Genomic DNA, 14,711 nt, shown 5'->3' on the forward strand with positions numbered 1-14,711 from the left:
TTGATTGTAAATATCTTTAATCTCACAACAGCTAAAATTATAAGAATTAGATATTAATAATATACTGATCGAGACGAATAAAACTAGATCTCATATGACTATATTTGTTCTTATGTATAAAGAGAAATTTAGAAGATTCTCTCTAATTTTAAATAGTCAAAAGATTCTAAATGGGACTAACATTAATAAACGGAGGAAGTATCATATAGCATGATAGTAGAGAAAATTTTTGATAACATTTTATGATGAAACGTTGGCGTTTCCTTCATCATCAACCTCGGTGAAACATTGGAGACCCACCATTTTCCTCTACCGGCGTCAGCGTAAGTGATCGTTTTTCGCCAAATGTTGTCAGAGACACCGGAAACGCGGACTTAAAAAGGTTTGTGAAGGTAGAAAAGTATTCGCCATTTTTGAGGTAGCTTGATTGTTGGATAATAGAGTTTATTTTAGGAGTGAGAAAATGGAGAATAGCGAGAGATGAGTAGCAATGAAGGATGGTTATTAGTTGCTGATAAGTCAGGAATGTGCGCAAAGTTTGTATACTAAGCCATATATTAATGAAGGTTGTCTCACACCAAGCCTCACCCAATACTTTATGTTGTTATAAAGTAGTGTTTAGCCACAAAGGAAAGAGGATAAAATTCATGACTATGAGAGTATACTACAGTCAAATTGAAATTGAAAACATACACAAGTACATCTCATACATTTAAATTATTTCAGTAAATGCCCTTGGATTTTTCAAAAATTCACCAAATGCCATCGTGTTTTTCAAAATTCTCCAAATACCCTTTTGTAAGGAAATAAGGGGTGTAATTGTGTTTGATTAATGCGGAAAAAGTTAATGAAAAATAAGATCGAGAAAAACAATAAATTAAGAAGATAAACAAATAATACAAAGACTTATGTGGTACAATCAAATTAGACCTACATCCACAAGTGGGGGGATTCAAGAGCTTCTTCATTATAATGGAGAAAGAACAAGAGAATAATACAAGGAGTCTTAAATATTAACGGCTTTCTAAGGTGTGATCTCATTTCACCAATAGATCTCAAAATGAGTCTTAAAATCTACACGGTTTCTCGTTTCACCAATAGATCTCAAAAGGTCACTTATCATGAAGAGATTGTAGAAACCGCAATCCCAAAGCTTAATTGTAACCCTAAAGTGCAATATCATCGTCGTCGGCGTTTGCAATATTTACATATTTGTCCTCATTGTGCTTTCTCCTCATGTTTCTTCTTCAATTTCCAACACTCGGCTTTGATATAACCTTTCACATGACAATAGTTACAAACTTTTTCTTTACCAAACTTCTTATTACCACAATGAGCAACCAAAGCATTAGTTTGAGCAGGATTATTTGATTTATTAACCAATTTATTGTCAATTAAATATCTCAGAGTTATGACATTCTTAACATCCTCCAAACTCAAATCATCTCTCCCATACAATAATGTATCTCAAAAGTGCTTACACGAATACAGTAAAGAACACAACAACCTAATAGCCATATCCTCATCATCGATCTCAACATCGATGTTATGCAAATCCATAAAAATAGAGAAGAATTCATCTAAATAAGACTTAAGCAGTTTACCTAGCTTCTTTAAATGAAGATCATGAATTCTAGATTCGAGTAGTAGATGGTTGGTCACACTTTTTGTCATATAAAGTGACTCTAACTTCAACCACAAATCTGCAGCAGTCGTCTCCTTGGAAAACTCTCTCAAAATTCGTTCGAAAGATATAATTGAATTTATGAAAGAGCCTTCTAATCGATCTCCACCCACTTATCAATCGTCATGCCCGAAGACCTTTTAGATAAAACTACAAGAGCCTTGTGACATCCCCTTTGAACCAAGATGGCTTTCATCTTCAATTGCCATTGGCCAAGCCAAAATTCGATCACTTGCCTATCGAATTTCTCAATGTTGAATTTCATTGACATAATTTACTCAAACTCGCCTGTAAACACCTAAAACTTCCATGGCCTCCCTTACATTCGACACAAGTTTTCAAACATCTGAGTCCGATCTACAGTTAAAGGGTAGGTGCTTAATCCTAACCCAAAACAGAGAGCGAACGAGTGTGACAGCCTTTGGTTGTTCATCCCCTTCTACCTCCTTGAGCAATAGTAACATATTATTGAAACATCACGGCCTCCCCTGTAACACCTTTTCCTTATCCCTCTAGTGAAAGAATTGGAAGCCATAGAGATTAGGGCCGAGGACTTTGATCACAATTTTGCCGGATAACGCCCAAACTTTCGTCATCGTGGATTTGAAAGCTTCAACTTTATAAAGTTTTTCAATCACAATTCTTCCTATTAGCATAAGGTTAAATTTCTCCATCAAATTCAATGATTCTACAGCCCCTAAGTCCACTACTCCACCTTCGTCTTCACCAAATCGGAGATTTGCATATCTACCATTCTACTAGTCAGAGAATGGCTAGTCAGAGAGACTGCCAATGGAGGTCAACCGTGAAATCGACAGAAAAACCCTAATTCTAGAGAGGAAAGCCATTTCTTGTGAGGGAGTGCTACAATATAATAGGGTTTTTCTTTCTTTAGTTATGATTAAAATGATGATCTAAATTTCCACACGAAATGATGTGGCATTGGAGTGGTTGGCATAACATAACTGAGAGCCTGAGAGTTGAGAATTTGAAGATTTCTCATAAATCCCACTTTGAAGTAACTCAATTGCAAAACTAAGGATTTGTTTGTTTTTCTCTATTGTTGATCTCAACCCTAAATTATCTTTATATACTAGTATAAATTATATTAGGCAACATAAAACTTTTACCATCTAGGAATCCACTATTATACAATATTCGCTACTTATAATCACAACTTTTATAATTTTGAATTATGTAAGTGAAATTTTGCACCATCTTTTGTGGAACACATATGGTTAATCCAAAAGGATCACTAATAGAGAGAGCAAGAAAGGGGCCATAAACTTTTATAATGTACAATGGTCAATCATGATTTGGGTTTTAAACCCTTCAATATCGATCAATGTATCATTGACCCTTTATTAATGTCAACAAAGAATTACAGTCAAGCTCCTGAGCGAAGAATGCAGCATAACTAGTTTACACCACAATCACCGCCAGTTCGAAACAGACTTCATGATTCCAAGAAGAGTCATGCAGAAGAAAATGAATAGATAAGTAAATACATTAATGTACTCTGAAAATTAACACATAGATATGTTGGCTTCTCCCTTTGTCTTTCCCAGCGGATGGAGCCTTGTATTCCCCCTTTACACCTATTCCTAACTATACAACTCTTCTCTGTATATACACTACCCTGACTTAGTATATGAGCTAATCGGCTCATGCTATCTATTTTGCCATGTTTAACCAAAAATATCCATGATTCTGATTTAACAAACCAAATCATCAGAAAGTGTCTCTGTCTCTTCACACACAACTTCCACTCACAAGCCTGCAAGGCAGCAATTGCTTGGAGAACAAAAATAGTGGGTTGCAGTGAAGAACACCAGATAACGATATATTATGTGATACCAACAACCAGCCACACCTTTTTTTCTTCATCCCCCCCCCCCTCCTCCTCCTCCTCTTTCTGAATAATCCATACATAACTTGCTCAATATAAGCATTTTCTATAATTCTGGGGAGCTCAACCAACTACAGCCTGTGGACCATCCCAGAACACCAAGTATGAGATCAATTCTTGCGCAAGCATCATTCTGAAAAGGAATGAATTTAGAAATTGTTAGCTGTTACAAGCTTGAAAAGTTGACTAATTCAAGACAAAACAAAGTAAAATACCAGATTATTTGAAGTGTCTTCAATGTGAAATAGCATGACTCCAATACCCTTCCCTCTGTCAAGTTCAGCCTATTTGGGTAAATATGTAAAAAGCAAATAAGTCACTCACACTCCTTAAAAAGATTCATATTAATATAATATGTATTGATTGCTTCATCTCACCACACAGGAACACACTGAGATCCCCAAAGATGCCAAGACTGTTGTGACTTGGCTCATCATACCTGAAAATATTATGGTGTACAGAATTTCAGAAACCAGTATGAGGGAATTGGTGCATAATCCATAATGTAAAACAAAATTAATGAGTCTAAACATTTTATTTTTTTTAGCCATCAATTACTTCTCACTTGAATGGACCATATTATAAACCGAGAAATTCTCAAGTCCTCTCTGCATATGTTGTTCACTGAAATCTAGTCCTATAGTTAGAAAATCACTTACATGAGAAAGGAGTATCACTGGGAAGGACCCAAAAAAAAAAAAAAAAAAAAAAAAAAACAAAAATATATATATATATATATATACTAAAAAAAACAAAAAACTCCAGTAAGGAGTTCAGAGTACATGAAACTGAATAAATCTATAATAGTGTTTCCTTTATCTGACTACCCAAGTTAACTTAAGACTTGACGTACTCTTTAGCAGACTGCAAGTGAACTCATGAATATAACTGCACCAAAAATCCTGCTCTCAACATAATAGCCTTAATAGGGCAAGTGGGGTTCACCTAAATTGGAAAAAACTAATGTATAAATTACTATGGTCATTTAGTCAATGTTATACATAGCTTCCAATAAAGAAAATATCACATAGGAGTTGAACCTTGCCAAAAATTCAGGACATCTTTCATTCAAAAGCTTTTTTTATACATATTTTCCTATAATTCTTAGATATTGACTTTAGAGTCAAAGTTTACAGGCTTTAAACTCTGATACTTCTAATAATATATCGATACATCAATACATCAAGCCTCTGATCATCCTCTTATAATTTCACTTGTATGTAAAAATGATCACAATCAAACCTCTGATTAATTGTGCAAACATTTGGATTTGGAGTTATATTTCCATGAAAAAAATCTAGTACATCTTGGAAGTAATTTAAATTTGACAACCCAATAAATTAATGCATATTTTTTCCACAATGAATGTTAACCACATCGACATCACACTATCAACAGTTTCAACACTACCCAAATGCCTGTTAATAGGATCCCACCCTAGACATGTAAGGGGGATCAAACATACCCAACCTTAAACCCACCCCCCCCCCCCCTCCCAGAACAGGTTGTTTCTGGCTGACCCTTGAACCAATATGCACAATCAATGTCCACTTCACAATAGATAAGGAGCAAAGACATTTTAATGAGCCATGAACTTAGCACATTATGATCCAAAAGCTGAAGCAAAGAAAAAAAAACCAGAAAATTACCTCGGTGATTAACACAAACTACACTGAGCCATTGAATAGATCTCCCTTCAATGCTGTGCCAAGCAACAATCTTGCTGGTTTGCCAACTTTCTAGCTCTGGAAGGACTACCCTAGGCCTTGTTGTATTAGCAATAATCAACTTGGCAATATCGTTATCTTGTGATAATAGTTGCCCCTCATCCAAACTTGAATGCTCTATTAGATTATTATGTTTCCCATTGACCTTTGGTATACAAAGAGCACCATTTGACAGCTGAAGATCTTCAGGATTTTGAGGTAGCAGCAAAGTCTCAAATATTGTATTTGAAATTGGCCTGCTCGCTCTGGAAAAGTCCAAGGTCTCCTCCTGTACATCTTTTTCATAATCAGCAATGAAGTCATTGATAGAATTTGTAGTGATTTCTTCAGCAGACAATGCAGCTTGTTCCCTCAAAAACTGTGCAAACAAAATGTTGTTAACATAGACATCAGCAAATCAACCCAGTAATCTAGCTGATAATCAGTAAAAACTCACTTTCATAATCTTATGACGAGCACTGCGAGTTTTAGCATGTTGCAACCATTGCTTGTGCTTCTGGAAAGCAGATTTACTCGAGAGAGCCTAAGACATGGAATATCAAAAAGATGTGAATACAAAAATCAATTTGCAGCTACTTGCGGAAACATAAATACTAAATACTAATTGCTGTAACAAACGAAGATATAAATGGAAGGACAAGCCATCCTCCTTCCAAAAATTACTAAAAAACATGCCAGTCACACTGGACATCAGGAAGAAAATATTTGGGCTGTGGGCAAGACACTGGACACCACAGAACAACGTAAAAGTAAAAAATAAATAAATATAAAAAGAGTAATCCCACAACACTGCCACCTCATAATTCCATTGTTCCATTAACCTTTGACCTTTCTATGATGGATAAGGTCATTGATTATCAACTCTTCAACCAAACCAACCAATAGCTGCCTTAGGTGTGCAACTCCAAAGCAACTTATATTGCTTTCTCCTACAAGATCGAAAAAAAAAAAACACACCTACAATTGGCCCATCAAAGAAGCATAACACCAAAACTCCCTTATTTTATAAATAAATAATAAATAAAAAAAAAATTTAAAAAAAAAATAAATTAAAACCAAGCTTTTGAACACCAGCCACCACACAACGAAGGAAATGATGCGGATCATACTTTGCACCTTTGTAGCGCATTTCACAAACATTTGCAGACAAAGCTCCGGTTGGCCACTACACCTACAAATTATCATGAGTGTCCTTAAAAACTGATGTCCAGACAATGACCTTGAGCTTCACCTTTATATGAACCTTTGCCTTTCAAAAGAAATGCAAAAACTGCGGTTCAGAGTTTCTGCAAGTGTTTCTTGGCAAAATTACAGAAGTTATCTGAAGAACGAGCAAGCCAGGCTTTGTGATCAGGAAATTAAGAGAAGACACTATGACTTTACCCAATCAACAACAAGAAGGTGATGCATGAGAAGAGTTTATGGTAAAGCCAAGGCCTGTAACTTTTTATGTGAAGAGGTACCTTGACATAATAATCTTTCCTAAGTTTTATAATCCCTTAACACACATACTATATTGAGATGAATCCCCAAAGATAGCATAAAAGATGTAGTCATTAGTCTCATTACAGTAGACCATATGTTTCGATCTTTCGAAGTTCCATCACTACAACAGCTATAATTAAAGGTTTCCAATTCTAAAGGGAGTTACGAGACAAGAATTAGACAGAGTACAAAGATATGAAACCTCAGCAAAATAGACTTCAGATAACAAATTTAGATTTAGCCAAAAATATAGGTCAGCCAGGCACTTACATCATAAGTTATTATCTCCACAACTTCAGCATTGGCAAGTACATGCGTCGGAGAAACAAGGTTCCCATTAACCTGAGGAAAAGTGCACATCTGATTACAAAAAAATTCACGAAGATAACAATGACGCCTGCTTAACAACTAATATATACCTTTGCAGCCACCATCTTGTTTCCAATTTCTGTGTGGATCATATATGCATAGTCAACAACTGTTGCTCCCTTTGGCAAATTTTTTATCTGTCCAGAACAAGAAGCAATATCATTGTTCAAACGTTGAGGATAATTATAATTTTTATCGACTATATGGTCACTAACTCAAATAGATATTCAGCATCCTTTACCTCTCCACGGGGAGTAAATACAAAAACACGGCTGCCTAACAGATCCCTCGTGATGACATCTACAAACTCTCTAGAGCTCATATTGCCAACAAATTCTTCTTGCCATTCTCTTATTGCATTGAGCCAGCCAATCTAGAGGAATGAAAAGACTTTATCCATAAAATTAGCGAAAAATGCCACGATGGAAAGGAGGTGGTGAAGGAGAAGCGGAGGCCAACACAATATAAAATTCACAAGGGACTAGTATAAACACAAATTCAAATACATGACAGATAGGATACCCTTAGTGCTGCATTGCTGTTGTTAAAACAGACTGGCTTCCCTCTTGAATTCCTAGCTAAACCATCAACAGAGACTCTCCCGCAATAGTGAGCAGCAATCCCTCTTTGAGCTATTAGATTCATCTCCTCTGTTCTAATCTAAAACAATTGAAAATTTTGAAGAAAAGGGCCACAGAGAATCATGAGATGATACAATTGATAACAGCATATAATTTAACAGCAAAATTCAAGATTTTTTTATTTACTTAACACACATACATATCAATAGTTAACTATATGCAGAGGCCTGCAAGATCAGCTGTTGTAAATTTGTGATTAAACATTGATGGGAAGACATAAATAAAAATTGAGAGAACCATGTGTTTATTTGGAGTATTCAGACCCCCGTAATTTATATAGCGGACAATTGAAATGAGAAAGAGACTTCTTTAGCAACCTGAACTTCCAGCCGGAACATGCTCTCATAAAGAAATGGGATGACTGTTGTATGCAAACTTTGAAAACCATTAGGCTTTGGGGTCGCAATGTAATCTTTCATCTGTTCACAGAAGGAAAGACATCAACAGAGCAAATTTAGAAGATTTCATCCGCCATTGGCTCTAAGATATTTAATGCATTGGAAAAGGAGAAAAGATACATGTTCCAAAAGAAGAACTCCTTAAATTTCCATAACACGCCCTATTGTAAGAGATCAAGAAACTCACAGATCTAGGAATTGGAGTCCATATACCATGTACAAGCCCAAGAACATGGTAGCATATCTGCATGGTACAAAATCAGAAGAAACTAAATATCAAAATACAGTGTATAAAATAAAACAATAATAAATCCCCAATTAAAAACTTTGTGGAAACATGACAAAGAATGATACTTTCACCTGCTCAGAAGTACACAGAGGCCCGATTCCACTGCAAGGTTTAGGCTTGATAACGATACGAAGCTGAAAGCAGCCAGCAAGTTCTAAAATTATAATAAAAGATAGATGGTGCTAAATGATTGACTCACTAAATATACATTTAAAAACTGTTCTGATAGTTAAAATAGAATAAGAAAGGGGAAAGCACCTGAGCAATCTGGTTGATCTCATTTATAGAAACATTTGCTTTGGTTACAGCTTTATAGATACTGCAAATTCATCAAAACCAATCAGCTTTACACACCCACTCAATTTCAATATCAAAATTCTTTACAGAAACATATACTAAAAGATGAAAAGATTCATTTTTGTTTCCAGGTATACCAGTAAAAAAGTGACAGCATTAGTGAATATGTGATACAGATTAATTATCTCAAAAATTCAGGTAATTAAAATAAATGTCATGCAACAGCCAAGGATCCTAACATGGTGCATCTGTTAAAAGCTACTTCTGCATCTCTAGTTCAACAATAAATTCACCGGTATTTGGTTGTAACCACAAACATGAGATTGTTGTATCCACAAGACTAATATGAAAACTCAAAACAACGGAAACAAAAAATAGCATGTACCCCATCATATCAGGCCAATCCGGGCACTGGACTCCCTCATACATAGGTACTATGGCAACAGCATTTCACATAAAAAAATTGGCAAACTCAACAAGGCTCAACAATTTAAAAAAAAGGAAAAAAAAAAAAAAAAAGAATAGAAATAAAGGCAAAGAACAGCTGGACCTGTAAGGTTCTTTAAGTACCGCATGCACTTCAGTATTAACAGTCACAAGGTCCAAGAACTGATCATCCTCAATCTTTTTTACCAAAATTTTGTTTGCCTGAAAAGAAGGAAAGGCACAGTAAGCAAAAGGAATAAACAAGTAATACAAACAAAGTTAGTTTTCAACAAAATCTTATAGATGAATCAAAACAGGTAAGTTACGATTCTTTCTCAATGTAACAGGAAAGAATAGACTTTCTCAATGTCAGAGCAGTCTGGCACTTACATAAAAAGATCCAACAACATAGCAGACATTTTCATCACACATTTACATGGAGGAAAAGAAAAAACTATTACCTCACTTAGCTCTTTCTCATGTTCTTCATAAAGCTCAGAAACTCTTTTGGTGATTTTCTCATACTCCTGAGCATTTGTGTACATGAATGATAGGTTCTCGAGTTCAGACTGCAACACAGAAAAGACATTCCCACAAATTAGATCCCAAATGGAAAAGCATAAAGTACTTTATTTGATATAATAGGATTTCATGAAAACTCTATGAGACACACCACTAGATCAGGAATAATAAGCCAAAACTTCACACATAAGTTGGCAACTGCACATGCCCAGATGGTTCGGTAAAGGCATCAAAATGACAAGCTGAACGTGAAATATCTAGTCAATCTTAATACTTGTAGACAGTTCCAGAACACGGTAGCTCAATTTAGTACTCATGTTTCAAGATACAACTTTTGTAAAGAAATTTTACTTCAATTTTAAAAAGGTTTTTTTGTGTAAAATGTCTGTGCAGCTCAAGTGCTTGTTTTAGAATGCCTGTCTATGACCACTGATCTGAAAGCTCTTGAGCCCAAGATGAAATAGTCTTCAAATAAGATGCAGGGAAAGAGTTATTACCCCTCAAAGATTTCCCTTGCACAATGCCCTAGGTTCAACACCGTGTACTAATTCTTTGCATTACATAGGCCACGTATTAGATCTTGTGCTTCTCAAAACCTCAAAATCACCTATAATTACATGCCTAAACAAGAATGATGTGCCACTTGAACGAAATCCTAATTTCTACGTGACATGATTTTAACTACAATAACACCACCAACACATAAGGAAACCTTTTTACGGTTTTATATCCAAACTAGTGAGATCCGCTGCAGTTACTGCCCATTAAGGGAGAATTAATGGCAAGCACACATAGGCGTAAAGTCCTGGCCCAATTACTGCAACAACTACTTTAACCGAAGGAAGTGGCTACTAAATCTGAGATATATTCACAGTAGTGAAAGGCAACAACTTCATTTACACATTTAAGTTCATTTGATAATCTATCTTAGACATAAAAAATAGTTCACCAACTCATATAAGACAACACTACATCCAAATATTATTGTGACACAAAAAAGCTTTTGATAGAAGGTGAACAAAAATACCTTTATTTTGTACATTCCCAGCAACTTTGCCAGAGGGGCAAACACCTGTAGAGTCTCAAGTGCTATACTTTTCTGGATGGAACAAATAGGAAAGAGAAGTAAATTAGTAATGTAACAACAATGCATTGAACTTAAATTCAACATTACCTGCTTATGAGATGGCATGTGTGAAAGTGTACGCATGTTGTGCAATCTATCAGCTAGTTTGACAATGATCACACGGACCTAAATCAGAAATTTAATCATCAACTGGTAATTACAATAGACAAAATAATAAGGAGATATCAGCAAAATGTGCCAAATCACCTCTTCTGTCATTGCCAGAAACATCTGTCGTAGGTCTTCTGCTTTTACATCTTGTACACAACTGTTTTCATCTTTGTACTTGAGTTTTCCAAGTTTTGAAACCTAACAAAAGAAGATACAGATGTAGATTCAGAACAATGACCTGAAACAGCTAAATGGCTAATCTTCTCGAACTGTTAGAAGTAGCACCTTGGTTTCCCCTTCTACTATGTGACGAACAGTAGAACCAAAGTCCTTTTCAATCCGGTCAAATGTTACAAGATTTGTATCCTCAACAGTATCATGCAATAACCCAGCTGCAATAGACTCCCAATCCAATTCCTAAAATCACGATCACAATCCATAAAATAGAACCACAAACTTGAAGAAAAACATAGATTAAAGTTACGCCAACTTACAAGTTCTCCTAAGATACGTGCAACTTCAACTGGATGAATAATGAAGGGCTCCCCACTGCGTCTTTTTTGACCATCATGAGCATCAAAAGCAAGCTGTGCCAGCCAGCTTATCAACATGAATCCCCAAATCTAAGATACAGAATTCACCAATGAGGAAAAAATTGATACTCAAGTGATACCTTAAGGGCTTTCTGAACCAATTCGAGTTCACCAGGAGGTAGGTATGAGATGCTGGGTTTAAGATCCTGAGGGGCAGCAAGGAAATAGACAAAGTTACAAACTCTGGATAAGTAACTGATAAGACATGCACATATCAGCTAAAGCTCATGGTCATACCATATCCCCCAAAATTTTACCGGACGGGCATTCACTTTTACACAAATAAAGCCAGAAAACATACAGTGAAAATTTTAAATAACTACTCTTAGAAGCTCAACAGGTCCTTTACTTTTCTCTTCTATACCTATTTGCAATGAGCTAACCTTGCTGAGGTTTGCATAACAAGCTAGATCTTCCAAACAAATTTTAGAAAAATTCATACAGGCTAACTAGGTTAATTTATGCAACAAAAGTCATTCAAAAGCGCAGTAAAAAGTTTTTTAAAGGGAAAAATATCAAAGAAGTGTTCCCATCTCATGAATCCTAATCACGAGAAAAGCAACCAACGAATAATCTTATGACACGTCTCATTAACATACTTCCCCCAATCTTTATTAATCGCAGCATATTCCATTTTGGAAGTTGCAAATTTATTGCAAATTACTTTATTTCAACAATGATTCTCTATATCTATGTTTCTATCACATGTGTCCTTTTTACTCTTTCTATCTCTCCTCTCCTAATATAACGCGCATCCCTTCCCCCCCCCCTCCCACATCGCATTTAAAAATAACAAAGGAAGTATATCTTAGTCTATAGCAACAAGAAAAGCCTAACTCTTATAAAATATTTACATTGAAATATATCAGCCAACACCCATATTTGACAAATAGCGTGTTAGTTTTTCTCCTAAACTTCCAGTTTACATATCCAATGAGGAAAAAAAAACCTATTAGCCCGGCTACTAATACTTCAACTATTAGACCAGACAATGCTTCTTTCACTTCTCGTAAGAAAAAAATTAACCCAAACCAATCATTCAAAATTACTTGAATAGCTAGTATAGTATTTATATTTTAATTAAATACTCTATTAGATGACTATATATGAGTACTAAAAGTAAAAAGGCCTTGTTTGGTAAAGTAATGATTGATGAGATATTAGCTTTTTGTAAACAATCAGATGGTTTGACCACAAATTTAGCTATTTTTAGTATTTGGAATATAGATAATTAAAAGGTAATACAATAAGCTGATTCAAAAAGGCTGCTTAACTAGCTTTTTGTCAGAGTTGTTGCAATTCTTGCAATAAACTAGTTTGGTTTTTAGTAAAATAGATGGTTTAAAGAGATCAAATGCAACGAGCTAGTCAAACCAGTTAACTAGTTATGTCAACCAGCTACTAGCTCATTACCATACAGGGACTTAGTAACTATCATGTCAAATTAAATTAATAGATATTATACCTAAAGATATAAATTTCACAATGCCAAATCAATAAATGAAAGTTTTTTGGACCTCTTTTCCATCTCTTCATTTTATTTTTATTAGATAGGGAATAATAGTGTATGAACTCTAAAAAGTCCCAAATTTCAAAGCATTGAAGCAAATAATTATACAGCATGTACATTCCCATATAGGGTCATTCTACAATCAAACTTTGTCATCTATCATCAAGAACTAGCAATCCTCTAGAAGGTATAGTTGCAAACGTTTGTACGAATGATAAACACAAAATGATGCTCAAGATGATAATTAACCATGTCATACTCCGAGCAATCGAGCATACCTCCCACAAACTTTCAGCTGAAACATTATCAATTGAATTAGAGCCAGGCGATGACGTGCAAAGCCATCTCCATCTTTTCGAATTCAAATGTTGCAAGTTAGCCTTTAACATCCATTCAGAATCAATAAAGCAGGAAGTCTCTGACATATGACTGATTCTAGCATCAGGAACCCTACATCTCTGTTCAACCATAAAATCCCCAAGTTAAATTTAAAAAAAAAAAAAACAACTAATTCTCAATTCAAACAATACATTAAGCAGGAAGATGCTCACATGTATATGCCGGTTGAATCTTCCATTAGAATTCGGCCAAGACGATGATGACGACGACAACGACAACGAAGAAGAACTCTGAGTAGTACTAGCTAAAGAACCAGTAAGAGCCCTAGGAGCTTTCCAAGCACAAGACACAACACTACAATAATACCTCCCATTACTTCCTTCTCCTCTCCATAGCTTCAACTTACACACACTCACACATTCAACTGAAACATTTACCATAAAAGTCATGAATTACATTGAAAAAAATCCAAATTCAAAATTCAATTCAGAAAAACTGAAAACAACACCTCAAAATCAAAATTCATTTGAACTCAAAATTGAACAAAAATAGTGGATAAACAATTGAAATTGAGAATGGAAGGAGTACCTGAAATCGATGGAGAAGACGCCATATTCTAGAGCGAAGCATGAGGAATTGAAGCAGACATGGAAGGGAGAATTGGAGGAGAGAGAAGAGTTATGGCGGAAAATCGAAAGCAGTTGAGATTGTTGTTTGGTGGTATATTTTGAATTGATAAGGTGAGTGTTTGGTTAGGGAGAGATAACAAATTAAACCCAAAAAACAATGATAATGGAAAACGAGAAAATGGACTCAACAAAATTATCTTAGGAGAGAGTGGTCAAGGCCACACGAATGACTTTGGATTTTTACTCGTTTTCGTATCAATGTACGGGATATTTATTTTATCATATGTACTCGTAAAAAAAAAAAAAAAAAAAAAAAAAAAAAAAGACAATGCTTTGGGATAAATATGTATTTATCTGTAGAGTTGTAATTTACCACATGTCTTGGTTTTATCTGTTAAGAGAATTTCTCAATTATATGTTTTTCATTATAATCTCTCTCCTTACTCCGGATTTCTTGATCTTTAAGACGAGGCATATTCATATGTCGAAGAAGGACCATTTTCGCTTTAATGGAAAATTCCAAGCTCATGAGCAACTTTAATGGAGAAACCAAAGCTCACGAGCAGCTTCAATGGATAAGGGTGACGAACCCTACCCTTTGGGTTTGGGGCTAACCATACCTTTTTATTTCTCCATTTATTTCTTAGGATTTTCAA

At 35.2% G+C, this 14,711-nt stretch overlaps 1 protein-coding gene across 1 annotated transcript; it reads right to left on the bottom strand.

Annotated features, from left to right (window-relative positions):
* Positions 1 to 2,997: 2,997 nt before the first annotated feature.
* On the bottom strand, positions 2,998 to 14,358 carry LOC110689793 (putative GTP diphosphokinase RSH1, chloroplastic). The gene is made up of 24 exons (XM_021866600.1): positions 14,015 to 14,358; positions 13,639 to 13,850; positions 13,366 to 13,545; positions 11,658 to 11,723; positions 11,479 to 11,571; positions 11,270 to 11,401; positions 11,081 to 11,182; positions 10,922 to 10,999; positions 10,775 to 10,846; positions 9,687 to 9,794; positions 9,350 to 9,447; positions 8,761 to 8,821; positions 8,574 to 8,636; positions 8,401 to 8,457; positions 8,133 to 8,234; positions 7,697 to 7,834; positions 7,416 to 7,547; positions 7,225 to 7,311; positions 7,076 to 7,147; positions 5,757 to 5,843; positions 5,243 to 5,678; positions 3,971 to 4,032; positions 3,809 to 3,877; positions 2,998 to 3,726 (listed from the first exon to the last, which is right to left on the bottom strand). The coding sequence occupies exons 1-24, from the start codon at positions 14,037 to 14,039 to the stop codon at positions 3,640 to 3,642; spliced, it is 2,619 nt and encodes an 872-aa protein (XP_021722292.1). The 5' UTR covers positions 14,040 to 14,358; the 3' UTR covers positions 2,998 to 3,639.
* Between the last annotated feature and the right edge of the window lie 353 nt (positions 14,359 to 14,711).

Source organism: Chenopodium quinoa, unplaced genomic scaffold (genome assembly GCF_001683475.1).
Source record: "Chenopodium quinoa cultivar QQ74 unplaced genomic scaffold, ASM168347v1, whole genome shotgun sequence".
NCBI lineage: Eukaryota > Viridiplantae > Streptophyta > Magnoliopsida > Caryophyllales > Amaranthaceae > Chenopodium > Chenopodium quinoa.